This window comes from Muscardinus avellanarius (assembly GCF_963383645.1).
Source record: "Muscardinus avellanarius genome assembly, chromosome: 12".
In the NCBI taxonomy this organism is placed as follows: Eukaryota; Metazoa; Chordata; class Mammalia; order Rodentia; family Gliridae; genus Muscardinus; species Muscardinus avellanarius.
The window spans coordinates 5,056,954-5,083,419 of record NC_137798.1 but is presented as its reverse complement, the minus strand read 5'-3'; the positions used below and the strand labels follow the sequence as shown (position 1 = coordinate 5,083,419).

The following is a 26,466-nucleotide window of genomic DNA, read 5'->3' as shown; positions in this document are numbered from 1 at the left end:
TCACCACCAAATGTCTTCTCGGCCCGCACCTGCGCCAGAATGAGAAATGTGCCTTTTCCCCCCAGGTGATCAAATGCCCCTGGGTCTCTGGTATCGAGGGGCAACAGGGGAAACTTTGGGCCCCGTGTGGACATAAGAGTTCTCTGAGACCCCTTGGAGCGGGCAGAGAAACAGGCACTACAGCCCAGGGACAGCCGATACACGATTGCTTCCCCCCTTAGGCCTGGACTCTGGCATATTCTGCTGTTCCTCCCTGGTTCCCTGCCCCACCAGCAGAGGCTGTCTCTACAGGTCCCCTCCAGGAATGATGATATCGCTCTCCTTGTGACAGGGGACCCTCGCTGCCTGGGATGCACACATCTCTCCCACCCCGCCCACCCTGCCAACAGACCGTGTGCTCTGCTGACCCCCTGTCCCACGGGGGCTGGGAGACTCAGCCTCCCACTCCCGCCCCATCCTGACCTGCTGGGTGACTTTGGGCAAATTACTGCCCTCCTTCTTGTCTGAGTTTCTCCCAGATTGAAGTGGGGCTACTGCTCTCCGCCCCTCCCTGGCTCCCAGGGGACCTGCAGGGATAAGCGAGATAATAGCCGGGAACTGATTTGGAGGAAGCTGCGGAGTGCCAAGTAAAAGGTATCAGTGCTGGTCTGTGTTTACATGGGCGTGGGCCTTCGCTTCCCAGCCTCCTCGGGCTCAGGACCAGCCCCGACAGCTTTTGGCTTGTGGCTTCTTGGTCCCATTTCCAGAGAAAGGACAGAAACCAAACCCAAAAGCCGGTCGTCTGGAGAAGTCGAGACTCAGGCAGCGCCGAGTTCGGGGCTCTGGAACACTGGCTTCCAACTTAGCTGTGTCCCCAGCCACTGACTATGTGACCTCAGGGCATTCTCTGTGCCCCTCTGGGCCTCAACTCCGCAGCTCTGGCAGCCCCCCCCCCAGCTCTGTACTGGGGGTGCTGGGGCCTGTAATCGAGGCCAGTGTCATTGCTATGGGACAGAAAAGATCTTACCGTCTAGTCTAGCCTGGCTAATATGAGGTATAAACTGATCTCATGCAGAAGGGTGTAAGTGGGTCAGAAAACACCCCCGGGAAGAGCGTGCCCAGAGAGTCAGCGGGCGCACCACGCAGCTTTCTCACGGGTCCGCGTTTGGTTCTCCCTCTGCCCTCGGCCTCTCCTTCCATGCAGGTCACCACCCCTCAGCCCTTCAACCCTGTGGCCGGGCCAGGGCTCCCCGTCCCACTACAGCTAGGACAGCAGCCACCGGCTCCTCTTCATGTTGCTAATTCTGTCATTGTCCTTGTTTGTACACGTGTGTGCATGCGTGTGCGCGCATGTGTGTGTGTGTGCATGTGTTGAATTCAGGGACGTTCTTCCTCTGAGTTAGACTTCCAGATATTTCAATATCTGGAAATAGTGAACTGAGTCTCACTAGGTTGCTAAGGGCCTCAGGAAGTTGCTAAGGCCGGCTGTGAACCTGCAACCCTCCTGTCTCAGCCTCCCGAGTATTGGGATCACAAGCATGTACCACCATGCCTAGGTTGTTGTTGTTATTGTTTTTGTACTGGGGATTGAACCCAGGAGAATTCTGCCTGTGTGCTACACTCCCAGGCTTGTTTTTTTTGTTTGTTTGTTTTGCAGTACTGGGGATTGAACTCAGGGACATTCCACCTCCAAGCCAAACCCCAGCCCTATTTTTTCAATCTTTATTATTTATCTATTTGTTTATTTATTTTTGTGGAACCCAGGGACTTTTCTACCACCAGGATATACTCCCAGACCTATTTTATACTTTATTTGGAAACAGGGTCTCATTAAGTTGCTGAGAGCCTCACTAAGTAGCTGAGGCTGGCTTCGAACTTGTGTGATCCTCCTGTCTCAGCCTCCCAAGCACTGGGATTACAAGTGTGTGCCACCACACCTGACTCTCATTCTTTATTTATTTTTTTATTTTCTTTCTTCTTATTTATTTATTTATTTATTAAATTTTTTATTGGTGCATTATATTCAAACATCATATTGGGGTAAAAAACTTGTGTGTACAAACATGTACTCATCATTGACTTAACTCCTACCCAATTCCCACCCCATTCCCTCCCCGTCCCTCCCTCCCTTGCTTGGCTTAGTGATTGACTTCGATATGTTTAAGTACATTGTGTGTTTTAGAGATTTTCCTCTTCCCCCCTCCTTTCTCCTCCTTTAGGTTGTCTTGTTTGCTCCTCTATAGGATTTTCTTTTTCATCTAGAGTTCTTCCTATGACCCGTTTCTCCCTAACTCTCACATATTAGGGAAAGCATCTGATTTCTTATTTTTTGTGACTGACTAATCTCACTTAGCATAATGTCCTCCAGTTCCATCCATTTCCCTGAAAATGATGTCATTGAGTTTTGTTTTTTTTTGATGGCTGAGTAAAATTCCATTGTGTACATATCCCACAGTTTTGTAATCCATTCATCTGTTGATGGACATCTGGGCTGGTTCCATAATTTGGCTATGGTGAATTGTGCAGCTATGAACATAGATACACATGCATTAGTTTGGTAGTTTGGCTTCCTATCTTTTGGGTAGATACCCAGAAGATATTGCTGGATCAAGAAACCAGCTTTTGGTTTTGTTGATATTCTGTATTTTTTTAATTCTCTATTTCGCTAATTTCTGCTCTAATTTTAATAATTTCCCAACTTCTGCTGGATTTGGGGTTCAATTGTTCCTGCTTTTCAAGAGCTTTGAGGTGTGTCGTTAGGCTATTTATTTGAAGATTTTCTGTTTTTCTTATGTGAGCACTCAGTGCTATAAATTTTCCTCTTAACACTGCCTTCAAAGTGTCCCAGAGGTTTTGATATGTTGTATCTTTATTTTCATTTGTTTCTAGAAATTTCTTGATTTCACTTCTTACATCTTCTATGACCCAATCTTCATTCAGAAGATTGGGTCATAGAAGATTGGTGTTCAGTCTCCACATGTTTATGTTGTTTCTCTGGGTCTTCTTATAGTTGATTTCTAGTTTCATTCCATTATGGTCTGAAATGACACAGGGAAGTATGTAACATTTTTTAAATTTGCTAGTGCTCATTTTGTGACCCAGGATGTGATCTATTTTAGAGAAGTTTCCGTGAGCAGCTGAGAAAAATGTAAACTCCGCTGTAGTTGGGTGAAATATTCTATATGTGTCCGACAGGTCCATTTGGTTAATGGTGTTCTTTAGTTATGAGGCATCTTTACTGACCCTTTGTCTGGAAGGTCGGTCTAGTGTTGTGAGAGGTGTGTTGAAGTCTCCCAGTTTTATTGTGTTGGGATTTATGTGTGACTTCATGTCACAAAGAGTTTGATTTATGAAAGTAGCTGCCCCTATGTTTGGGGCATAGATGTTGATTATTGTTATTTCCTCTTGCTGGACTATTCCTTTTACCAGTAAAATGTGACCTTCTTTGTCTCTTCTAATAAGTTTGGGTTTGAAGTCTAACTTGTCTGATATCATAGTTGCTACTCTGCTTGTCTTCGAGTACCATTAGCATGGATTACCTTGCTCCAGCCCTTTACCTTGAGTTTGTTCCTATCTTTACTTGTAAGGTGTGTTTCTTGTAAGCAGCAGATGGATGGATTCTGGCTTTTAATCCATTTTGCCACTTTATGTCTTTTTACTGGGGAGTTGAGGCCGTTTATATTCAGTGTGATTATAGAGAGATGATTTTTAATTCCCAACATGTTAAGATCTTATTTCTGTTTGAGTTACTGTTTATTCTTCTTTGCTTAGTTGTCTGCTGGATGGGAATTCTTGTTTCTTTGGTTCTTGCATGTATTACCCATTTCCTCTTTGCAGTTAATCTCCTTGAGTATTTTCTCTAGCACTGGTTTTGAAGACATAAATTCCTTCAGTTTCTGTTTGTCATGGAAGCTTCTTATTTCCCCATCCAATTTTTTTTTTTTTTTTTTTTTTTTTTGCGGGTCTGGGGATGGAACCCAAGGGCATTCGACCTCCAAACCACACCCCCTGCCCTAATTTTCATTATTTTATTTTGAAACCAGGTCTCACTGAGTTGCAGAGGGCCTCACTAAGCAGCTGAGGCTGTCCGCGAACCGCGATCCTCCAGTCTCAGCTTCCCGAATGCTGGGATTACAAGCGTGTGCCACCATGCCTGGCTCCACATCCAATTTGATGGATAGTTTTGCTGGGTAGAAAATTTTTGGCTGGAAGTTGTTTTCTTTCAGAGTTTGGAATATGTTACTCCATGCCCTTCTGGCTTTCATGACTTGGTTTGGGAAGTCTGGAGTGATTCTAATTGGTTTGCCTCTGAATGTCACATGGCCTTTTGTTTTTGTTGCCTTTAAGATTCTCTCCTTGGCTTCCACATTAGTCATTTTGACAATTATGTGGCGTGGGGATCCTCTTCTCTGACCCTGTCTAAAGAGAGTTCTATAAGTTTCCTGGACCTGTGTATTGACCTCTTGCTCTATGTTTGGAAAATTTTCTGCTATTACTTCCTTGAAGAGATTATTGATCCCTTTGGTTTCACCTTCTTTTCCCTCCTCTATTCCAACTATTCTTAGGTTAGCTCTCTTAAAATGGGCCCATATTTCTTCAATGTCAGATTCCTGCTGTCGGATTTTTTTTTCTAAATTAGAAACTGTGCGTTCATTTTTGGATTGATCATCTTCAAGAAGCGAGATTCTATTCTCCATGTGGTCTAATCTGTTGTTTATACTTTGAATTGAGGCCTTTATTTCAATGATTGCATCCTTTATCTCTTTTTGACTCTCTCTGAATTCTTTTTGGAACACCTCTATTATTTCTACAGTTATTTTCCTGATTTTATCTAGAAATCTCTGAATTTCTGTTTTATCAGATTCTGATGTTGTGGGGTTGTGGGCATTCACTGCTCCATTGTTATTTCTCTTTCCCATGATTTTGGAAGTTTGTGCCTTCTCTGGGTTCTTCCCTTGGGTCACTACGAGTTCACTTAAGGTGCTCTGGATCTCACGTCTGTGGTATCTCAGTCACCACTACTCCTTTAGTGGGTTTTATCACAAAGTCTCAGACCCAGGGAGTCAATCGAGGCTGCTTAGACCGTGGGGGGTGCCAGTTTGGATGTTCTCCAGCGGGGAGTTGTGACTATGGTGTGATATCTCTGCCACTGCTACTCCCCCACTGGGTTGGACTGCTAAAATCTCTGACCCAGGGAGACTATCTGTGCACATCCCTGAGAGTGCAGTACTGGGATTTCTCCCCTAGGGGCCGCGATTTGACTCACGGTTGTTGAGTGCGCTGATGGAGCTGTAGTGGACTCAGTGGATTCGCAGCTGCCGCCGCTGGCAATATAGCACCACTACCATGCCCTCGGCCGTGAGGCTGGCGTATTTCTTCTCTGGTTTTGAGCTCTGCTCTGAGTCCCTGCCAGGTGTGCTGTGCTCGGCCCTTGGGGGCTTTAGATGTTCCCTGCACCGAAAAAACTGCTGACTGCCACCCGGCTGTTCAGCAACTGCTCACCTTGGCTCGCTGTCCACCCCTCCTCTCTGGAGCCTGGTGGCTGGTTGAGTGCGTTGGTCTTCAGCTGTCCGGTGAACTCGCCGCTACCGCCAGCAGTAAGGCACTGCTGTCGCGTCCTTGGCTGTGAGGTTGGCGTAGTTCTTCTCTGGTTTTGAGCTCCGCTGAGTCCCTGCGGGGTGTGCTGATCCCGGCCCTTGGGAGCTTTAGACACTCCTTGTGCCGAAAAAACTGCTGACTGCCGCCCAGCTGTTCAGCAGCTGCTCACCTCGGCTCACTGTCCACCCCTCCTCTCTGGCGCCTGGTGACTGGTTGAATGTGTTGGTCTAGAGCCGTCCGGTGAACTCGCCGCTGCCGCCAGCAGTAAGGCGCTGCTGTTGCATCCTAGGCCATGAGGCCGGCGTACCTCCTCTCTGGATTTGAGCTCCGTTCTGAGTCCCCCTCTTCTCTGGAGCCTGGTGCTGCGAGGGAAGATGTAGCCCACGCCGCTCTGCACCGTGGCTCCGGCTGCTCCAGCCGCTCTGTGCCGCGGCTCTGGCCACTCCGTGCTGTGGCGGCTACGGTACTGCGGGCTGGTTTCTTTCTGGTGTCTCGTTTTTCCAGTCCTCTTTTTCTCTGTCCCTTGTATTTACAGTTTTTATTTCTTTGTTGGTGGTGTTTTCTGGCTTTGAAAGGCGCTGGTTTTGTGGTAATAGAGATCGATTGTTAGCAGGGCTTGTAAGTGCCGCTTTTCTCCGTCGCCATCTTCTCATTCTTTATTTTTAAACAGGATCTCACTAAGTTGCTGAAGCTGGCCATAAACCTGTGATTCTCCTGTCTTAGTCTCCCAAGTACTAGAATTACGGGTGTGTGCCACCACGTCCAGTTTATACCCTGTTATTTATTATTATTATTATTATTATTATTATTATTATTATTATTATTATTTTGGTGGTTCTGGGGTTCCTGGAAGACCTTCTACCTCCGGGCTACACTCCCAGACCTATTTTTTATATTTTTATTTGGAAACAGGGTCTCTTAAGCCAGCACGGCTGGCTTCGAACCTGTGCGATCCTCCTGTCTCCGCCTCCCAAGCGCGGGGATTACAAGTGTGCGCCACCACGCCCGGCCTATTTATTTATTTTTTGGTAATGAGGGTGGAACCTAGGGGCTTTTCTACCTCTGGGCTTTACTCCCAAACCTATTTTATACTTTATTTGGAAACAGGGTTTCATTAAATTGCTGAGAGATTCACTAAGTAACTGAGGCTGGCTTCGAACCTGTGTGAACCTCCTATCTCAGCCTCCCAAGCGCTGGGATTACAATATGCGCCACCAGGCCTGGCTTATCCTGTTTTGAATTAAAAATAAAATAGGGCTGGGGGGGGTAGCTCAGAGGTAGAATGCCCCTTGGTTTGATCCCTAGGATTACACACACAAGAACATTAAATTAAAATTTTAAAAATTTTGTTTCTCCTTTATGCCCTTATTATCCCATAATTTATAGGCCCTGTTAAGCTGCCTCAAATCCTTCCCTTTAAAGCAAGGCATAAGCAAACAACTTAATGAAATCAGTGGAAGCAGTCTCCATCCGTGCCTGGAGGCCCCTCGCCTTCTGCCTGGTGCTCCCGAAGCCACCCCTCCTCCACTGGTCCCTGTTGCTTCTGGTAGCCACACAGCCAGGCTGCCCAGACCCAGGACCTGAAGGCTCCGCTGACGCATGCCGTCCCTCTGCCAGCCCGGTCACCAGGTCTTGGAGTGGCTCTCTTCCCCCAGTCTGCAGAAGTCCATCTTCTTTTCCACTCCTCACCCTGTCTCTATCCCAGCCTGAGCTCATGGTTTGATGATCTGTTTCTCTTTTATATACTGAACACTCACTCATTCTTACTATAAAAGCAAGGCGTCCATTGTAGAGAATTTAGAAAATGCACACTACAGGTGTCCACCACTGGGCATGAATCAGGCACCTGGAGCCCTCGTTGCTTGGGAGGCTTAGGCAGGAGGGTTGCAAGTTGGAGGGGCTTTGCACAACTTAAAAAAAAAAAAAAAAAAGAGCCGGGCATGATGGCCTATGCTTGTAATCCCAGTACTTGGGAGGGTTATGGTTAGGGTTAGGGTTCCAGGACAATCTCAACTACTTAGCAAGCCCTCTGCAACTAGTGAGACTCTGTTTCAAAGTAAAAAATATAGCATCTGGGAGGCTGAGACAGGAAGATTGCAGTTCGCGGACAGCCTCAGCTACTGCTTAGTGAGGCCCTTTGCAATTCAGTGAGACCCTGTTTCAAAATAAAGAATAAAAAATAAGGCTGGGAGTGTACCTCAGAGGTAGAATGCCCCTGGTACTGAAAGGCAATCCCCAGTACTGAAAAAGAAAAAAAAGTAAAGAATAAAAGGGCTGGAAGCGTAGGGAGTGTAGCTCAGAGGTAGAATGCCCCTGGGTTCAATCCCCAGTACCAAAAAAAAAAAAAAAAAAAAAAAAAAATTAGTTAATTAAAAAACTTTTAAAAAGCAGACTGACAAAACGAATAAAACAAAAACCAGTTGTCATTTTTATCAATGAGATAATTCTGTGTACATCTATGTAAATATTCTTTTTCAGGTTTCTCGGTTTCTCGTTTATTTGTTTTTAGCACCATTACAAGGGGCCTATTCACGGATTTTCCGATCTGTTCTCTTGGTCTTCCGGATTCTAGGCTCTGTTGGTACAACCCCCAGGAGCAGCAGGTGGGGAAGGGGAGGAGGGGTCTCCGCACCAGTGGGAGGGATGAGGCACCCTGGGCTGAGGCTGGCCTTCCAGTGGGGCTACTGACAGCCCCTCCCTGGGGGAACTTAAAAGTACCTTCCCAGGCTTCGGTCCTGCTGGACGGGCGGGGATGGGCATGCTCTCACACAATAAGGCAAACCACTCCTCATTCAAGGCTGTTTGTTTAAGTGGGCAGGGATAGGTTGGGGCGAAACAACCCAGTTTTTTTTTTCAGTGTTTATTTGATCTGTTAAAACTAACAAGTTTTGGGGACAAATCTCCGATATGGGGACGGCAGTATAGGTTATAAGAGATAAGATGACAGGGAGTTCCTAAGTTACAGAGCTGAGGCTGTCTACCAATCATGATCCTCCGGTCTCAGCCTCCTGAACGCTGGGATTACAAGCGTGCGCCACCACGCCCGGCTTAAATTATTTTGAAACAGAGTCTCATTAAGCTGCTGAGGCTTTTCTCAAACCTGTGATCCTCCTGTCTCAGCCTCCCGAATGCTGGAAAAACAGGAATTTGCCAGCTCATCGGTTTTACAAGTATCTCCTCAAGACCCTCCTTGCTCATGTATTTAATACCTCCATAAGCCAGTTCTCAATCTTCAACTCCATAACTTGACCATCCTCTGCTTCTTTCCCACGGCCATTTATACGTAGAACCCACCAACAGAGCTGGGAAGGGGATGCTGAGCTATAGAAGGCCCAGTGCCTGCCCTAAGGGTCTTGTCCAGATGAAAGCAGATACAGGGACGTGGTTCATCTGTACACAGCTTGAGCAAGTGGACGGGGCAGCAGTGAACTTCACCTGGAGAACAGGGGGAGCGTGTGTGTGTGTGTGTGTGTGTGTGTGTGTGTGTGTGTGTGTGTATGTGTGTGTGATGCCGGGGATTGAACCCAGGGGCATTCTACTCCCAGCTACACCCCCAGCCCTTTTAATTTTTATTTATTTACTTATTTTTGTGGTACTGGGAGTGAAACCTAGGGGCTTTTCTACCTCCGGGCTATACTCCCAGACCTATTTTATACTTTATTTGGAAACAGGGTCTCACTAAGTAGCTAATTAAAAAACTTTTAAAAAGCAGACTGAAAAAACGAATAAAACAAAAACCAGTTGTCATTTTTATCAATGAGATAATTCTGTGTACATCTATGTAAATATCCTTTTTCAGGTTTCTCGGTTTCTGTTTGTTTTTAGCACCATGACAAGGGGCTGGGGATGAAGCCGAGGAAGGGCTAAGGGGCGGCTTGGGGGCCAGTACAATATTTGCATCCATGAGCCCTGCCTTCCATACTGTGAACTCCGGAAGAGAAACGCCGCTTATTGGCTTTCACGATCACACCTGCCACCTGCCGAGGACCTAACCTTCCCCTGAAGCCCTGCAGGAGCGCGGCTGCGCCCGTCTGTGGTGAGCGCGCCCCCTAGCGGCCCCCGCGAGCTCTCGCCTCCGCTCTGGGATACCTTTGCGCGATTAATCACTCCTGCCCTGTCAATGCTCATGGCGAGTCAGTGTCAGTGGGGACACGAGGAGGGATCCGGTCCATTCTGAACCTCAAGGGAGGGAAAACACAGTGCGCTAAGAAGTGGAGCAAAGAGAACGAGCCCCACCCTGCCATCTCCTGCACATTCACTGCACACCTGCCATTATCTGAGGTCACAGAGGGAGCAAGGGGCGCTGGTGACTAAGGTGCCATCTGTGGCTCCAGGAGCTGGCGGATGGAGAGGTAAACAAAGGGGTGCCCGGTGCTCAGGAAGACGTGGGTGTGGGGCGGGGAGTGCCAGCCACCCGGGCCAGCGTGGGCAAGGGGGCTTTGAGCCCAGGGGCGGTGGGCCCAGCAGACAGCGCAGAGGGGCACACAGGTGTCACCACCAGAAGGCGCCGTCCTGGCGTGCAGGAAGGGGCTGCTTCCTCAGGATGTGCACAGCTATGGGGACTCACTGAAGTGCACACTAGAGGACGTCAATGCACACTCGCCCTGGTCGTAGGTGTGCACAGCTATGGGGACTCATTGAGCTGCACACAGAGGACGTCAATGCACACTCGCCCTGGTCGTAGGTGTGCACAGCTATGAGGACTCACTGAGGTGCACGCAGAGGACGTCAATGCACACTCGCCCTGGTTGTAGGTGTGCACAGCTATGGGGACTCACTGAGGTGCACAGAGGACGTCAATGCACACTTGCCCTGGTCGTAGGTGTGCACAGCTATGGGGACTCACCGAGGTGCACGCAGAGGACGTCAATGCACACTCGCCCTGGTCGTAGGTGTGCACAGCTGTGGGGGTTCACTGAGGTGCACGCAGAGGACGTCAATGCACACTCGCCCTGGTCGTAGGTGTGCACAGCTGTGGGGGTTCACTGAGGTGCACGCAGAGGACGTCAATGCACACTCGCCCTGGTCGTAGGTGTGCACAGCTGTGGGGACTCACTGAGGTGCACGCAGAGGACGTCAATGCACACTTGCGTTGGTTGTGCTCCAGCTGCTCACCAGTAGCCCCCACCTGTCCTGGGGACTGACTCCGCAGCCATGCTGCTGGGGTTCCATCCTCCGACACCAGCTTCGGGACCTTGGGCTTCAGGTCCTCTAGGACCTTTGCTAGGAGTCTCCTCTCCCCCACACCCCCAGAAAATGGGGATAATAGTGCCTTCATCAGAGTTGTGTGCCGAGCCAACTTGAGTCTTGTAGAGCATTCCAACAGTGTTTCTCATGTACGCACCTGACAATACAATTTGGGGGGGGGGCGATATTGGGACATTCTACCTCTGAGCTACACTCTCAGCCCTTTCTTGCTTTTTTAAATTTTTATTTATTTGTGGTGGTACTGGAGATTGAACCCAGGGGCATTCTACCTCTGACATTTATATCCCCAGCCCAATTTTATCTTTTTTTTTTTTTTGGTGGTACTGGGGGTGGAACCCTGAGGCTTTCTACCTCCGGGCTATACTCCCAGACCTTTTTTATATTTTATTTGGAAACAGGGTCTCACTAGGTTGCTGAAAGCCTCATTAAGTAGCTGAGGCTGGCTTCGAACCTGTGCGATCCTCCTGTGTCAGCCTCCCAAGCGCAGGGATTACAAGCGTGCGCCACCACACCCGGCTATCTTTTGTTTTGAAACAGGGTCTAAGTTGAGGTAGGCCTAAGTTAAGGCTGGTTGCAAACCTGTGATCCTCCTGTCTCAGCCTCCCAAGTACTGGGATTACAAGTGTGCGCCACCATACCTGGTTTGGTTTGAAAATAGGGTCTCACTAGTTGCTGAGTCTCACTATATTGCTGAAGCTGGTCTTGAACCTGTGACTCTCCTGTATCAGCCTCCCAAGCACTGGTATTACAGGCGTACACCTCCATGTCTGGCCAATACAAAATTTTTTTTTGTAGAACTGGGGATTGAACCCAGGGTCATTCTACCTCTGAACTATACCCCCAGCTGGATTTTTTATTCTTTATTTTGAAAACAGGGTCTCACTAAGTAGCTGAGGCTGACCACGAACCTGCGATCCTCCTGCCTCAGCCTCCCAAGTACTGGGATTACAAGTGTGAGCCACCATGCCTGGCTTCCAAATTTTTAAAAATTGGCAGTGCTTGGCACATAGGAGCTCAATAGAATTTGCTTAATGAGTTAAAGGTATGATTTTTTTTGGCCTCAGGAGATGGCTTGAAGTGGGCTGGGCAGCTCAGAGCCCGGGGAAGGGCTGTGTTTCCGCAGAGTGAAGGCTCCCGTGGGTGGGCAGGGGGGTGGCCAATGACCTGGGTCTGACCAGGTGGGGGCAAGAGCCAGGCCTCAAGCCTGTGCTCAGCACCCGGGCATCCCTGTGCTCCTGCTCCTGAGGCCTTCCCACCCCTCCCCTCTGGTGGTCAAGCTTAACACAGCTCTCCACCCCCGGGCCCAGGGCAGTTTCGAGAGAGACAAGTGGGGAAACCTGCTAAGCAGGGTGGCCTAAGCCTGAACCGGTTGGACAGACCAGCCCACCCCCCCCACGGCAGCCTGTCCCTCTTGGCCCACAGGACGGAGGCAGAAAGCCCACAAAACCAACCATTTTGTTTTCTTAGCTTCACGTATTTATTTTTGAGGTACTGGGGATCCAACCCTGAGCCTCAAGCAAGCTGGGCAAGTACCAATGAGCTACACCCCAGCCTCCACAGACCATTTTATTCCACCGAGCGGGGGCTGGGGTGATGCTGGAGAGCCCGGGGTCAGGGGTGGGGTGCAGGCAGCAGCTGGGCCTTCTGCCTGCGAGCTAGCCCAGGTAGGGTGGAGAGCTCAATCTTGGGGGAAGAGGGAGAGAGAAGGCAGAGAAAGACAAACACCTTCATACTTTTCACCCGCTTCCAGAGCATTAAATAAAAAAAATTTTTTTCTTTTCTTTTTGTGGTGCTGGGGATGGAACCCAGGGCCTTAATGCATGCTAAGAACGTACCTTACCACTGAGCACTTACCCTAGCACCCCAAAGCAACTCTCTACAGCACTAACCACACAAGGAGCTTCCTCCCAGGCCTGTGCAGCTGTGGGAGGCAGTCAGGGCCTCCAGCTCCTCACACCACCGGGCTCTTTCCCGGTGCCATGGGGTGGGGGCCAGGCAGCCTGGAGCAGACGCAAAACTCCAACTCCCTTAACTCCTAGGCAGGTCCTATGTACAGCACTTCCGGGTCAAGGGTTTTCTGCTCCTCTCGGATCCTTGGGCTTTCTCAGGAACAAATGCCTGACTTAGCTGAGTCCCCTCCAAGAGGCTGGAGCCCTGGTTTCTGAGGCAGAGCGCACTTGGGAAACGGGCAGGAGCAGCCTGGCCCCGGAGTTTCCAGTCCAGACCGCTGTCTTGGCTTGCAGGAAGCAGGGCCTGGTGAGGGCTGGCAAGAGCCCAGGCTCAGAGGGGCCGGGTGGCGTGGTTATAGACCAGGTGCTCCGTGTCCTCCGTGGTGGAGATGGTGGAGCTGGCGGGGGTGGGAGGTGGCGGGTGGTGGTGGCGGTGTCTGCGGAAGCTCTTTCTCTGGTTCTTGAAGAAAATGTAACCCAGGATGGCTATCACCACCACAATGCAGATGACCAGGAGGATAGCAACAGTGACCTCCACAGAGCCTGGGGAAGGAGGGCAGAATGAGGGACTCCCGAAGTTTCACCCGGTCTGGCACCTGCGCCCACTCTCCCTAAGGCGCCAGGCCACGCAGAGGGCAGGGAGGAGGCATGTGACCTCCAGCACGCGAGAAGATGAATGGCCGCATCTGGAGCCGGGAGGGCCCTACGGGTCTCGGTCTTACCCTAAGTTTCTCTACGTGCAGGAAGCTCGGTGGAGGCCGGGCCTCTCCTGCCCCTGGCAGGCTTCACTTTTTGACAGAACTCTGTCCCTGTGGGTAACCTCAGGACCCTTGCAGCATGGTCAGGGCAGCCACAACCAATCACATGTGTTGGTTCCTTGAGTTGATACCTGCTCATCCACTTCGCTGCAGGACAGACCAGGGCTTACCTACGTTGGGAATGGAGCTTTCCCGCCGCAGACCAAACACATCCTTCTCTGCAACAAGATGTGGGGAGAGACCAATCAACGCTCAGTGCTGCGAGATTCAGCTGCTCCCGCTGCCCCTTCCCCTCTGCCATGCTCGCCCACTGCCACTGGGGGCACCCAGGATGGAGGGGTGACCTGCCCAGGCCTTGGGACAGAGGTCAGCCTCCCTCCACACCTGTCCCTGCCACCCGACTCACTGGAGATGCCTTGACAGGACTCGAGACACTGCTGCTCGTCCTCAAAGTTGTTCTTGTTGCCATAACAACCGCCATAGGTAAAGCGGGCGCAGAGCTCACTGAAGGGGTTGTAGTACCAGCGTGGGATGCTCTCCTTGCAAATTCCCGTGTCTGGCAGGTCCACGCAGTGTCCTGGAGGGTGGGAAGCAGTAAAGGGGCCTCCCTGCCACCGCTCTGCAAGCCCCACGCGGGTGCTGCTGTCCCAACCCGCCGGCCCACGCTGAGGGCAGGCTCAGTGAGAAACTGGGAGGCCCAGAAACATCAGGCCCATTCACAGCGTGGCTAGAGGCATAAAGGGAAATTACACGACTCACATAGTTACTTTTTTTAAAAATTTTCTTTCAACTCTTCTGTGTCAAGATCTCTTTTTTTTTTTTTTTTTTTTTTTTTTTTGGTGGTACTGGGGATGGAACCCTTCTACTTCCAGGCTACACTCCCAGACCTATTTTATATTTTATTTGGAAACAGGGTCTATTAAGCCAGCAAGGCTGGCTTCGAACCTGCACGATCCTCCTGTCTCTGCCTCCCAAGCGCAGGGATTACAAGTGTGCGCCACCAGGCCTGGACCCTGGTTTACATTATTATTATTAATTTATTTATTTTGGGGGTGGGTCTGGGAATGGAACCCAGGGGAATTCAACCTTTGAGCTACAGCCTCTGCCCTATTTTTTATTCTTTATTTTGGAACCGGGTCTCACTGAGCTGCAGAGGGCCTCACTAAGTAGCTGAGGCTGTCTGTGAACCGCGATCCTCTGGTCTCAGCCTCCGGAATGCTGGGATTACAAGCCACCACGCTGGCAGGGCTCCTGGTATACATTTTTAACAAATAGGATGTTAACAACCTCAGAGTCTGAGCCTTGACAGGTAACAACGTTCAGTTACAATTCATTGTTTGCCAGGCATGGTAGCACAGGCCTGTGATCCCAGTACTTGGGAGGCTGAGACAGGAGGCTCCCAGGTTCCAAGACAGCCTCAGCAAGTAGTGAGACTCATCAACCTAGCTGTTTCAGAATAAAATAAAATACGGCTGGGGGTGTAGCTCTGAGATACAATGTTCCTGCGTTCAATCTCCAGTCTGTCTGTCTCTGTCTCTCTCTTACACACACACACACACACACACACACACACACACACACACACAGTCTTGTTAAGTGATACGGTGGGGGTCCTATGAAGGTGTTCAGACAATGAGCGGTGAGTGATGCCTGGGAAACAGAGGCACAGAACAGAGCCCAGGAGCCCCCGAGCCAGAGCCAGGCTGTTCAGCGGGAGCGCTGGGGAGTCCCATCCGGCTGTCGGTGCCCGCCCGCAGCCCGGCACACACAGCAGGCCCCTGGGTGCTGCCAGATGCAGCGGGTGAGGATGGCAACCGGCGTCTGCCCTGGCCAGGGCGCCGGGGAGAACCTCACCTTTTTCACTGCGGAAATGGATGCTCTGGAGCTCTTCAAAGCCGCTGGTGTCTGCAGAGATGACAGGTCAGAGGCTGGGCCCCAACAAGGGTCTCCCAGGGCCCAGGGCAGAGCTGGAGGGCCTCCCGCCTGCTGCCCACCCTCGCCATCCCCCAGGTCTCACACTTTTCACAGGTGGCCTCGTCGGAGCCGTCGGGACAGTCTGGCGTGTCGTCGCACTCCAGGAAGCTATCAATGCAGCAGCCGTTGCTGCAGCGAAACTGGGAGGGGTGGCAGCTGCCAGAGCACACTGGGCGGGGTGGGAGGGAGGCGTGAGGCCAGGCTGGGCACAGAGTGGACGCCCACGGCCCACCCAGCCTTCTCAGCGCGGTGTCATGACCCTGCCAACTCCCTGTCCATCGGCCCTGACTCCTACATGTAAACTGAGCAGAGCCTGCGAGGAAGAGGCCGGGCTGGAGGGCGTGGGGTATCTGCGGCCACTTCCACACTAGGAGGGGAGGAAGGGGCTGGGCAAAGTCAAACCGGTGGGGTATGGATATGCTACGCTGGAGACCCGGGGAAAAGGAAAAGGAGAAAGCCCACCTGGATGGTGCCTTCCTTTTGAGGGACCTGGGGAGAGAGAACAGGAATGAGAGGAGATGGCTAGATCCCAGCAAGAATGAGATGACTGGGGCTGGGGAACGGGAGGCTCCCCAGCCCACCTCCTGGGCCGTGGGTGAAGAGACCACCCCTCTGGAGGAGAGCCGCCCAGCCCCGCAGCTGCTCTCCGAGGCCCACCTTGCACGTTCCTGCAGGCGAGCATACACTCCTCCTCCCGAAGGTAGTTGTTCTTATTGCCCAAGCAGCCCCCATAAACGAATGTCTTGCAGATCTGCTCCGTGGGGTCGTAGTACCAGCGGGGGAAGGAACCTCGGCAGCGGCCCACCTTGTTGGACGCGAGGCAGTAGTCTAGAGGGAGAAGAGCCGGTGAGCGGAGCCTGCAGGGCCCATCAGCGGGGCTCCAGGCGCCACCTGCCCACCCCCTCACCTTCTGTCTGCTTGGGGGAGAGCACGGTGATTGTGACGTTGGCCGTGTTCTCTGGCTGGTCTGAGCCGGCCACGGTGAGCTGGAACACGTAGGTGCCTTCCTTGAGTCCCCACAACTCCATCTCGTCCGCATTTTTCCTCTACACACAGGACTGGCCATCAGGCTTGGAACCCCATAATGCCCTTGGGCTGCCCCAGGCCCTCCCAGCCTGCGCCTCCCTGGGGACAGCACAGAAGGCGGCTTTCAATCCACCCTCACCCCCCACTGGCTGGCCTCTGACCCCAGGAAGGGGGCTTGGGAGGCTGAGGGGGAGGGGAGGGGCAGCCCAGCGGCTCACCTCCAACCTGATGTCCTTGTCACCCTTCAGCAGGTGCCATTCCGTGCTGTTCACGTCCCTCAGCACCACGGGCTCCTGGGGCTGCACCTTCAGGTCTATGCCCGCCCAGGACCTGGGGATCCTGGACCCTGGAGAAGGGAAGGAAGGGCAGGTCGACTCCGGCTGAGGAGTCCTCCGGGGGAGGAAGGGCAGTGGTGCCAGTGTGGACGTCCTGGAGACTCGGACGCCTACGCCGGCGCGGGGAGGAGCTCAGCCAACACCAGGGTCTCGCTCTATTCACGGATTCTTGTTTTTTTCAGCACTGGGAATGGAACGCAGGGGCATTCTACCTCCCAGCTACACCCCCAGCCTTATTTTTTATTCTTTCTTTTTGAAACAGGGTCTCAGTAAGGTGCAAAGGGCCTCACAGAGTAGCTGAGGCTGTTCGCGAATCACAAACCCTGAGCTACAATCCTCCTGTCTCAGCCTCCCAAATGCTGGGATTACAAGTGTGCGCCACCATGCCCGGCTTACCCTTTATTTTTATTTATTTATTTATTTATTTATTTATTTATTTATTTATTTATTTATTTTGGTGGTACTAGGGGTGGACCCAGAGGCTTTCTACCTCCAGGCTATACTCTCAGACCTATTTTGTATTTTATTTAGAAACAGGGTCTCACTAAGTTGCTGAGAGCCTCACTAAGTAGCTGAGGCTGGCTTCAAACCAACTGCAATCTCCTGTCCCAGCCTCCCAAGTGCTGGGATTATAAGTGCGCACCACCACCCTTGGCCTTATTATTTTATTTTTAGTTAATTTTTTTGTGTGTGTGGGTCTAGGGATAGAACCCAGGAGCATTCGACCTCTGAGCTATACCTCCTGCCCTATTTTTTTGTTCTTTATTTTGAAACAGGGTCTCACTAAGTTGTGGAGGGCCTCAACTAAGTAGCTGAGGCCATCCGCGAACCGTGATCCTCCAGTCCCAGCCTCCCGAATGCTGGGATTACAAGCATCCGCCACCATGCCCCACCTTATTCTTTATTTTGAAACAGTGTCTCATTAAATTGTGAAGGTCCTCACTAAGTAGCTGAGGCTGGCCCTGAACCTGTAATCCTCCTGTCTCACCTTCCCAAGTACTCCCAAGTAGCCTGGGCCACCATGTCTGACTAAGTAACAATTTCTTTAAAAGCCAAATAAGAGATAGGCGTAATCTCAGTATTTGGGAGACTGAGATAGGAGGATTGCAGGTATGAGGTTGTGAGCCTCAAGCAACTTAGTGAGACCCTGTTTCAAAATAGAGAATAAAAAAGGGCTGAGGGGGGAGTGGTGAGTTGGCCTGGGCCACCCTCCCCCCTCATGCCATTTTGGCATGGGGCGGTAACTATTTTCTGTATTTCTATCTTTTTAATAAACTTCTTTAAATCTTCAAAAAAAATAAAATAAAATAAAAAATAAAAAAATAAAAAAGGGCTGAGGATGTGACTTGGAGGTAGAATGTGACTGGCCTCAACCCTTATTACCACACATGAAAAAAAAGAAAGCTAGCCAGACGTAGCTTGGAGGTCGAATGTCCCTGGGTTCCATCCCCAGACCCGCAAAAAATATAAAATATAAAATAAAAAGGTGTGGTACACGTCTATAATTCCTGTACTTGGGAAGCTGAGATGGGGGGATTTTAGGTTCAAGATCATCCTCAGCAATTAGTAAGACTCTTAGCAACCCAGCAAGACCCTGTTTTGAAACAAAAAAATTAAAAAAGGGCCGGGAGAATAACTCAGAGGTAGAATGGTTCTGGGTTCAATCCCTGGTACCGCACACAAAACAATAAATAAATAAAGCCAGGCACAGTGGCACATGACTATAATCCTGGCATTTGGAGGCTGAGACAGAAAGATCTCAGCAACTTAGGGAGGCCCTGTTTCAAAGTAAAATCTAAAAGCTGGATGTGGTGGCCCACATTTGTAATCCTAGTACTTGGGAGGCTCAGACAGGAGAATCGCAGGTTCGTGGCCAGCCTCACCTACTTAGTGAGGTCCTCTGCAACTTAACGACATCTGCAACTTAATGACTTTTTTTTTTTTTTGGTGGTACTAGAGGTGGAACCCAGAGGCTTTCTACCTCCGGGCTATACTCCCAGACCTTTTTTTTTATATTTTATTTGGAAACAGGGTCTCACTAAGTTGCTGAAAGCCTCACTAAGTAGCTGAGGCTGGCTTCAAACCTGTGCGATCCTCCTGTCTCAGCCTCCCAAGCGCGGGGATTACAAGCGTGCGCCACCACGCCCGGCTTTATGACATCCTGTTTCAAAATAAAGAATAAAAAATAGGGCTGTGGGTGTAGCTTGGAGGTCGAATGCCTAAGATCAATCTCCATCATCACAAAAAATAAAAATAAAAAAAATAAAAAAGGCTGGAGGTATAGCTCAGTGGTAGAACTACAAACAAAACAAAAATCTAAAGGAACTCATGGCCGCTTGCTCTGCCAGTCTAGATCACAGGATCCCCTGGACGGAGGCCTTAAGCAGAGTCCCTGGGGAAACGGCACAGGCTTGGGATGGACAGAGGAGGAACTGGTGCTTATAACAGGCCGATTGGTCCCCCAGTCCCCCACCAGAGACATGTCCACAGCAAACCACCGGAACCTGCAAACAACCTTGTTTAGGAAAAGGATCTCTGCAGAAGTGCTTATGTAAAAGACAAGGTAGGAGACACTGAGAAAAGGGAGGGCCCAGGGAGGCCGAGGACCAAAGGGAGGCTCTCTGAAGAAGCGAGGAGGGATTTACAGGTTTTTATTTGTTTGTGTGGGTGGTTGTGGGAAGGATCTTTGTTGGTGCTGGTAACAGCAGGAAACTTGAAAAACTCAAGTAAGGAGTTAGGAACGCGTAAGGCTAGTCGGTCGGCACAGGAGACCAGCCAGGCTGGGGCCGACTTCAAAGTGCCCTGGATGCCAGACCAGGGTGTGTGGACACAGAAAGAGTAGCATTCGTGTGTGTGTGTGTGTGTGTGTGTGTGTGTGTGTGTGTGCGCGCGCGCGCGCGTCTGTGTGTGTGTATTTCTTATTGGTGTGGTACTGGAGGGTGTGTGTGTGTGTGTGATTTTTTCTTACTGGTGTGGTACTGGAGGTTGTGTGTATGTGTGTGTGATTTTTCCTTACTGGTGTGGTAATGGAGATTGTGTGTGTGTGTGTGTGTGTGTGTGTGCGCGCGCGCGTCTGTGTGTATTTCTTATTGGTGTGGTACTGGAGGGTGTGTGTGTGTGTGTGTGTGTGTGTGTGATTTTTTCTTACTGGTGTGGTACTGGAGGTTGAGCCCAGGGGACACTGGCCATGCGTGATGGAGCAGCGTCCTGGAGACCCCAGCAATGCCAGACATTGGCCTCCAAGCTGCAGAATGGAAGCCCAGGAGTCCAAGGGAGAGGGCCTAGGACACACAGCACGGGTGTTGCTGCTCTGGGCAGCAGGTGTTCACATATCCATCTGGAAGGGTTCTGTGGCAAGTAGCTGGCAGGTTGACCAGGGCAGCAGCTCTGGGCAGATACAAGAGGAGGAGACTGAATCTCAGGGTAGCCCAGGGAAGGGAAATGAGATGTGAGGAACACCAGTGGGCAGACATTTCAGGCTTCTCACAACAGGCTCTGTAGAAGGGAAACCAGGCTGAGAGGGAACCACGGGGGTTCCAGCATAAAGAAGCTGAACTGGAGGCAAGGAAGACTGCCCAGAGCAGCAGACGGTGGGAGATGTGCGGGGCACTCCAGAGAGGCCAGGCAGATCTGGAGATGCACTGCTAAGGAGGCTGCCACTTTGCCGGTGTACCCAGTGTGGGTTGGACGCCGCAGGGGAGACGTGGCTGCATTATCTCCAGCAGGGGGCACATTGGCCTGCGAGCCAAATTCAGCCCGCCATGTGGTTTTGTTTTGTTTTGTGGTACTGGGAATTAAACCCAAGGGCATTTTACCTCTGAGCTCCACTCCTAGCCCTATTTTTACTTGAAAACAGGATCTTGCTAGGTTGATGAGAGTTGTCCTCCACTGGCTGAGGCTGTCCTAGAACCTGTGAACCTCCTGTCTCAGCCTCCCAAGTACTAGGATTACACACCCGGCCCACCATGTGTTTTTTTGTTTTCTTTTTGGGTACAGGGTCTCTTTAAGCTGTCCACACTGGCCACAAACTTGTGACCCCCCCTTGCCTCAGCCTCACAAGTAGCTAAGATTATAGGTGTGTACCACCAAGCCTGGTTTTCACCTCCTCCCTTCATAAGCACCCCGCCACAATTCTCATCCTCTTTTTAGATCAGAAAACTGACTCCAGGGAGGGTAAATGACTTGTCCAAGTCACGGCTCAGTTTCTGAGTAACAAAGCTGGGATTTGAACCCAGGTTTGACTTTCTTTTTAACTTTCTTCAAAACAGGTCACCATCTTCTCAGAGGTGCAATTTGTATTGCTTTTACAATCTTGGGTTTGTTTTCATTTTTTTGTTTACATAATACGTGTACATGATATAAACGGTACCAAAGGGTAGTGAAATTAATTACCCTCTTCTCCTTAACCCCCTCCTCCCAGGTTCCTTACCCTGAAGGCACCCTCTGTTCACTAGCTTGTGTGAGTGAGGCTCTCGGAGGGAGAGCATTCGGATTCACAGCTTTCCTTCCCCGGCCTTTCTGCCTGACGGCTTATTACTATTCAGACAGCATCACAGTATTCAATTAAAAAAATGTGTTGACAGACACTGAGATCGTTTCCAATTCTTCGGTATTATAAACAACATTTCAGTGAATCAGTGGCTGGTAAGCTGTTGTACACATGCAGAAACTGAGCCACAAAATAAATTCCCACCGATGGCACTGTGTCAAGGGCGACATGTGCCGAGCATGGTGGCACATGCCTGCGATCCCAGTACGTGGGAGGTGGAGACAGGGAGATCTCAGGTTAGAGGCCAGCCTCGGCAAGTAGTGAGATTCTCGTCAACCTAGCAAGACCCTGTTTCAAAACAGAAATAAAAATGGCTGGGATGCAGGATGGAGGCAGGATGCCCCCAGGTTCAATCCCCAATACCACACACACACACACACACACACACACACACACTCACACACTCATAGGTTACAGGCATCTACAGTTCCAACAGATATGGCCAAACTGCCCTCCACAGGGAGGCTCTACAGTGAGTTCGTTCAAGTTTAAGAGTGAGTGCAAATGCCGGCCGTGGTGGCGCACGCTTGTAATCCCCGCGCTTGGGAGGCGGAGACAGGAGGATTGCGCAGGTTCGGAGCTAGCCGCGCGCGCTGGCTTAGGAGACCCTGTTTCCAAATAAAAAAATGTAAAAATAGGTCTGGGAGTGTAGCCCGGAGGTAGAAGGGCTTCCAGGAACCCCAGTACCACCAAAAAAAAAAAAAAAAAAAAAAAAGAGTGAGTGCAAAGCAGGAAGAGAAGGTGAAGGGAAGGAGGCTGGTAGGAGGCTGGATCATAAGATCCCTTGCTGATGAGGCAGGGAAAGCAGAGCCAACTGGGGGCTCGGGAAAGTGGTCCGCAGAGCGGAGAAGACCCAGGACACGTAGCAGCAGAATGGGTGGAGAAGAGACGTTTCACAGGGGAGCAGAGACCTACAAATATAACTAGGTCCCGGGGTCCGAAAGGCAAGGCAGCTGTCCAGAAGCAACACTGGCCCTTGCGCTCGGGAGACCCTCAGAGAGGCGCCAAGGGGGCAGTGGGCTGGGTGGAGCCTGTTCCTCCCTCCTTGCGTTTTGCAGAAAACAACCAGCTGTCTGAAAAGGAGAATGCAGACAGACTCCTTCGAAGTCTACCCAGCAGACAGACAGGCAAGTACCCCAACCTCACACCATGCCCACAGGTGGCGGTGCAGCGGAGCTTGGGTTCAATGAGATCTTCCCCTCCCCCTTCGGCTCGTCCTCACCCGGCGCCAGGCCCCAGGACCAAGGGGCAGATGCCCTGCCCTGCCACTCCCTTCCTTCCACCCCCGGAGAGCAAAGGGCTAGAATGGCAATAAAACGGGCCTTCCCCCAGCTGCCAGGCCTCAGGACATCTCCAGGGAAACAGACTCCACCTCCTACACTGCCCTGCCACAGAAAAGAAGGAGGAAGGCAGGGCAGGAGGAAGGCAGGGCAGGAGGAAGGCAGGGCAGGAGGAAGGCAGGGCAGGGGAGCGGAGCCGCAAGCTGCTAGGCCTCCAGGTGGGGGAATCTGGCCTGGCCTGGCCACGGCTGTGTGGGGGCGCTGGGCGTAGAGCAAGAAACAACCCACCCATCCTGGGAAGGATTTCTCTATCCAAGACAAGGATGAAAGTTTAGAAGCCCTAAGCACCCAGTCCACCTTGCCTGCTCCAGCCCCACCCCAACTCTCACACACATCCTATAAATGGCGTAGAATGGCCTGGGGCTCACTTGCAGTCCAACTCCTGCCCAGGTCCTTAAATGCCCCAGAAAGGCCACTCCTTTCCCCACCTCGTGCCAAGTAGGCTGGTTCCATCCTGGGGGGTTTCCAGATGTGCAGCGCTGGGCCCGACACCAGGTGACCCTGATCCACTCAGTCCCGGGGCCTCTGGGAGCAGGAAGGGCACTAGCAGTCAATTAGAGTCATCCCCACCTACACGATCTGCTGTTTCCTGGTGGAACAGGCTCCAGCCTGGACCAGGGGAACTCTGGGGCCCAGCCTAGTCCACAGATGGTGTCTCCCCTTCCAGAATCCCCATCTCATCTCTCCTTGGAAAGCCAGGGCAAAGAAAGGACCCTGGGCACAGAAGAGGCACTGGCCCAGGCAAAGGCTGGGAAGTCCCTTTTTGCAGAGAGACCTCCTTTGACTCGGCCCAGCCAGTCCTGATCCCTGGGCTCCGCGCTCTTGCTTCAGTTCCCTGCTTTGTTCTCCTGACTCAGAATGCTGGGCTCCTACTGGAGAGGTGCTCTCGTGTGAAAACACGGTAGGGCTTTTGGAGGTCTCCTGCGAGGTGAGTCCTCCGTTTATATTTATGGGCAGTGTTATCCTGGGCACTTTATTTAACATGGGGGACCTGGTTCCTTAATCTAAAAAGTGACTGGCTACGAAGAGCATCCTTCTCAGAGATTGTTGAGCGAGACCTGTCGGGGCATGTAACACAGCAATCAGGAACTGTAAATGGCTAGCAGAAATTATTGGTTGTGACCCACTCCTGCCCCGAAGCCGCACCTGGCCAGAATAGCAGGTTGAGAAAATGGGGAAGGCAGGCTCTGGACCAGTTCTGATCCCAGCTGACTGCTCAACAGAGGAGGAACCTGGGCCTCCATTTTGCCCTTACCCCTGGAAGTAAACAAGGTGCTGTGTATACAACGTGGCTATTAGATCCTAAGCAGGGAGAGTCCTGCCTGGCTCACATGCGTGCACATGTGCACACACACACACACACACACACACACACACACCTGAACAGCTGACATCCTCCCCTACCAGGTACACATACCACTGAGCTGACTCACTCAGCAATCCTCCTCACCCCTCCTCCCAGAGCCTCTAGGCCTCAATACTGCCCCTCTCCCTTTGGGTTGACCCAGACTGAGCTTTTTAAAAATCTGTTCTTCGTGGCAGGGGGGGAGGTGGGGGGGGGCTGAATCCAGGGGCATTCCACCTCTGAGCCCTACCCCCAGCCCTATTTTATTTTGAAACAGGGTCTTACTAAATTACCACCCACCGGCCTTGAGTATGCGATCCTCCTATCTCAACCTCCCAAATCCTGGGATTACAGGTGTGTTGTAATTCGGCTCTTGGCTTGTGCTTTGGTCTCTGAGGTCCGGTGATTTTTCCTGGACCACGGAAGGCCAATGTGTTCACAGGAGCACGGAGATGCTAAGCTGTCCCACCTCGGCAAACGGAGGAGGCTGTGCCCAGGCTCGCTTGCCAAGGCTGCGAGTGCTGGGACAGTGTTTGGCAATGCCCTTTCTCGTGGGCCTTCCTGGTCACCGGGCTGCTCTGGACAGCTCAGTCTGACTCAGCCCCAGCACTGGACATCCTGGGGACTTCCTTCCTCTTTCCCCGACTCACATCCCCGAGCCAGGGCTCCCTGGGAGCCACGGCACGACTTCTGGACATCAGAACCCAGACGGCGGTGTCCGGGCAGCTCTGGGCTCTGGGGCGCTCCGTCCTCCGCACGCACATCCCTCCCTCTGTGTGTCCCCACGCACATCCCTCCCTCTGTGTGTCCCCACGCACACCCCTCCCTCTGTGTGTCCCCACGCACACCCCTCCCTCTGTGTGTCCCCACGCACATCCCTCCCTCTGTGTGTCCCCACGCACACCCCTCCGTGTATCCCCACGCACACCCCTCCCTCTGTGTGTCCCCACGCACACCCCTCCCTCTGTGTGTCCCCACGCACACCCCTCCCTCTGTGTGTCCCCACGCACACCCCTCCCTCTGTGTGTCCCCACGCACACCCCTCCCTCTGTGTGTCCCCACGCACACCCCTCCCTCTGTGTGTCCCCACGCACATCCCTCCCTCTGTGTGTCCCCACGCACACCCCTCCCTCTGTGTGTCCCCACGCACACCCCTCCCTCTGTGTGTCCCCACGCACACCCCTCCCTCTGTGTGTGTGTAGGCTTCTGCCTGAAGGAGCCGGTGGCCCCGCCTCTCCTCCCGCCGGCCCAGGCCTCCATCACGACCCCCGCCAGGTGCCGGGGCCCCTACCTCCGAAGCCCTGGGCGCGCAGCTCGCGGTAGGAGCGGTACACCTCGCGCGTCAGGTAGTTGGCGAAGCCCTCCCGGGGCGCGAACTTGCACACGAAGTTGCCGTCGCGGAGGCAGTTGACGAGGAAGCAGGCGGCGATGGCGTCCTCGCCGCCGTCGGGCCGCAGCTCCACCAGCGCCAGGTTGCAGCCGGCGGCGGCGCAGCAGGCGCGCACGCAGTCCCCGGCGCGGCGCGCGGCGGGCGAGCCCAGGAAGGCGGCGCCGCGGCCCACCGAGGCCTCGGTGTCCAGCACGAAGGCCGGCACGCCCGCGGCGAAGCGCTCCGGACAGCCGGCCGGCCCGGCGCGGGCGGCGCCCAGGCCGAGCGCGCACAGCAGCCAGAGCGCGGCGGCCGCCATGGTGCCCGCGCCCCCTGCGCAGGTGCCGAGCCGGCCCGCCCGGGTTTCTGCGAAACTGAGTCAGGGCGGCGGGCGGGGCGGGGCGGGCGGGGCGGGGCACAGAGCCGGAGTGCGGCCGGCCCGGCCCGCGCACCTGCTGGCCACCTGGGGGTGGGGGCGGAGGAGGGGACGGCCCCCCGAGATCGCCCAGACTCCCCGGAGAAAACAGCCCAGACCCAGCCAGGACTGGAAAGGAGCTGGTGATCATGGGCGTGAGAGGGAAAGGTTTCCCGGCGGGATGAGCGCTGGCGCCTAGGGTGGAGGCCCCATCCGGTCATCTCAGTGCTTGGGAAGCGGCTGGGACGGGAGGATCGCGGGTTCCCGGCCAGACTCGGCTACTCAGTGAGGCCCTCCGCCATCCGGCGAGGCCTTGTTTAAAATAACAATAGCCGGGCGTGGTGGCGGGCGCTCGTCATCCCAGCATCTGGGAGGCTGAGACAGGAGGATGTGAGTTCACGGCCAGCCTCAGCTACTTAGCGAGGCCCTCTGCAACTCAGTGAGACCCTGTTTCAAAATAAAGACTAAAAAATAGGGCTGCGGGTGTAGCTCAGAGGTAGAACGCTTCTGGGTTCCATCATCAGTACCGCAAAAAGTTAATTAATTAATTAATTAAATTTAAAAAATTAACTTCTAGGAAAATCATTTCCCAGTGATCTAGCTACAGAGGTCCCCTCAACT

The 26,466-nt window shown here is 52.4% G+C and overlaps 1 protein-coding gene across 1 annotated transcript; it reads right to left on the bottom strand.

Annotated features, from left to right (window-relative positions):
• Positions 1 to 13,065: 13,065 nt before the first annotated feature.
• On the bottom strand, positions 13,066 to 25,749 carry SPINT1 (serine peptidase inhibitor, Kunitz type 1; the record flags this gene model as incomplete). The annotated part of the gene is made up of 10 exons (XM_080707952.1): positions 13,066 to 13,277; positions 13,663 to 13,710; positions 13,899 to 14,069; positions 15,347 to 15,397; positions 15,510 to 15,635; positions 15,929 to 15,955; positions 16,124 to 16,294; positions 16,374 to 16,512; positions 16,711 to 16,838; positions 25,353 to 25,749. 10 exons carry the CDS (start codon positions 25,747 to 25,749, stop codon positions 13,066 to 13,068), a joined length of 1,470 nt encoding a protein of 489 aa, XP_080564078.1.
• Positions 25,750 to 26,466: the final 717 nt, after the last annotated feature.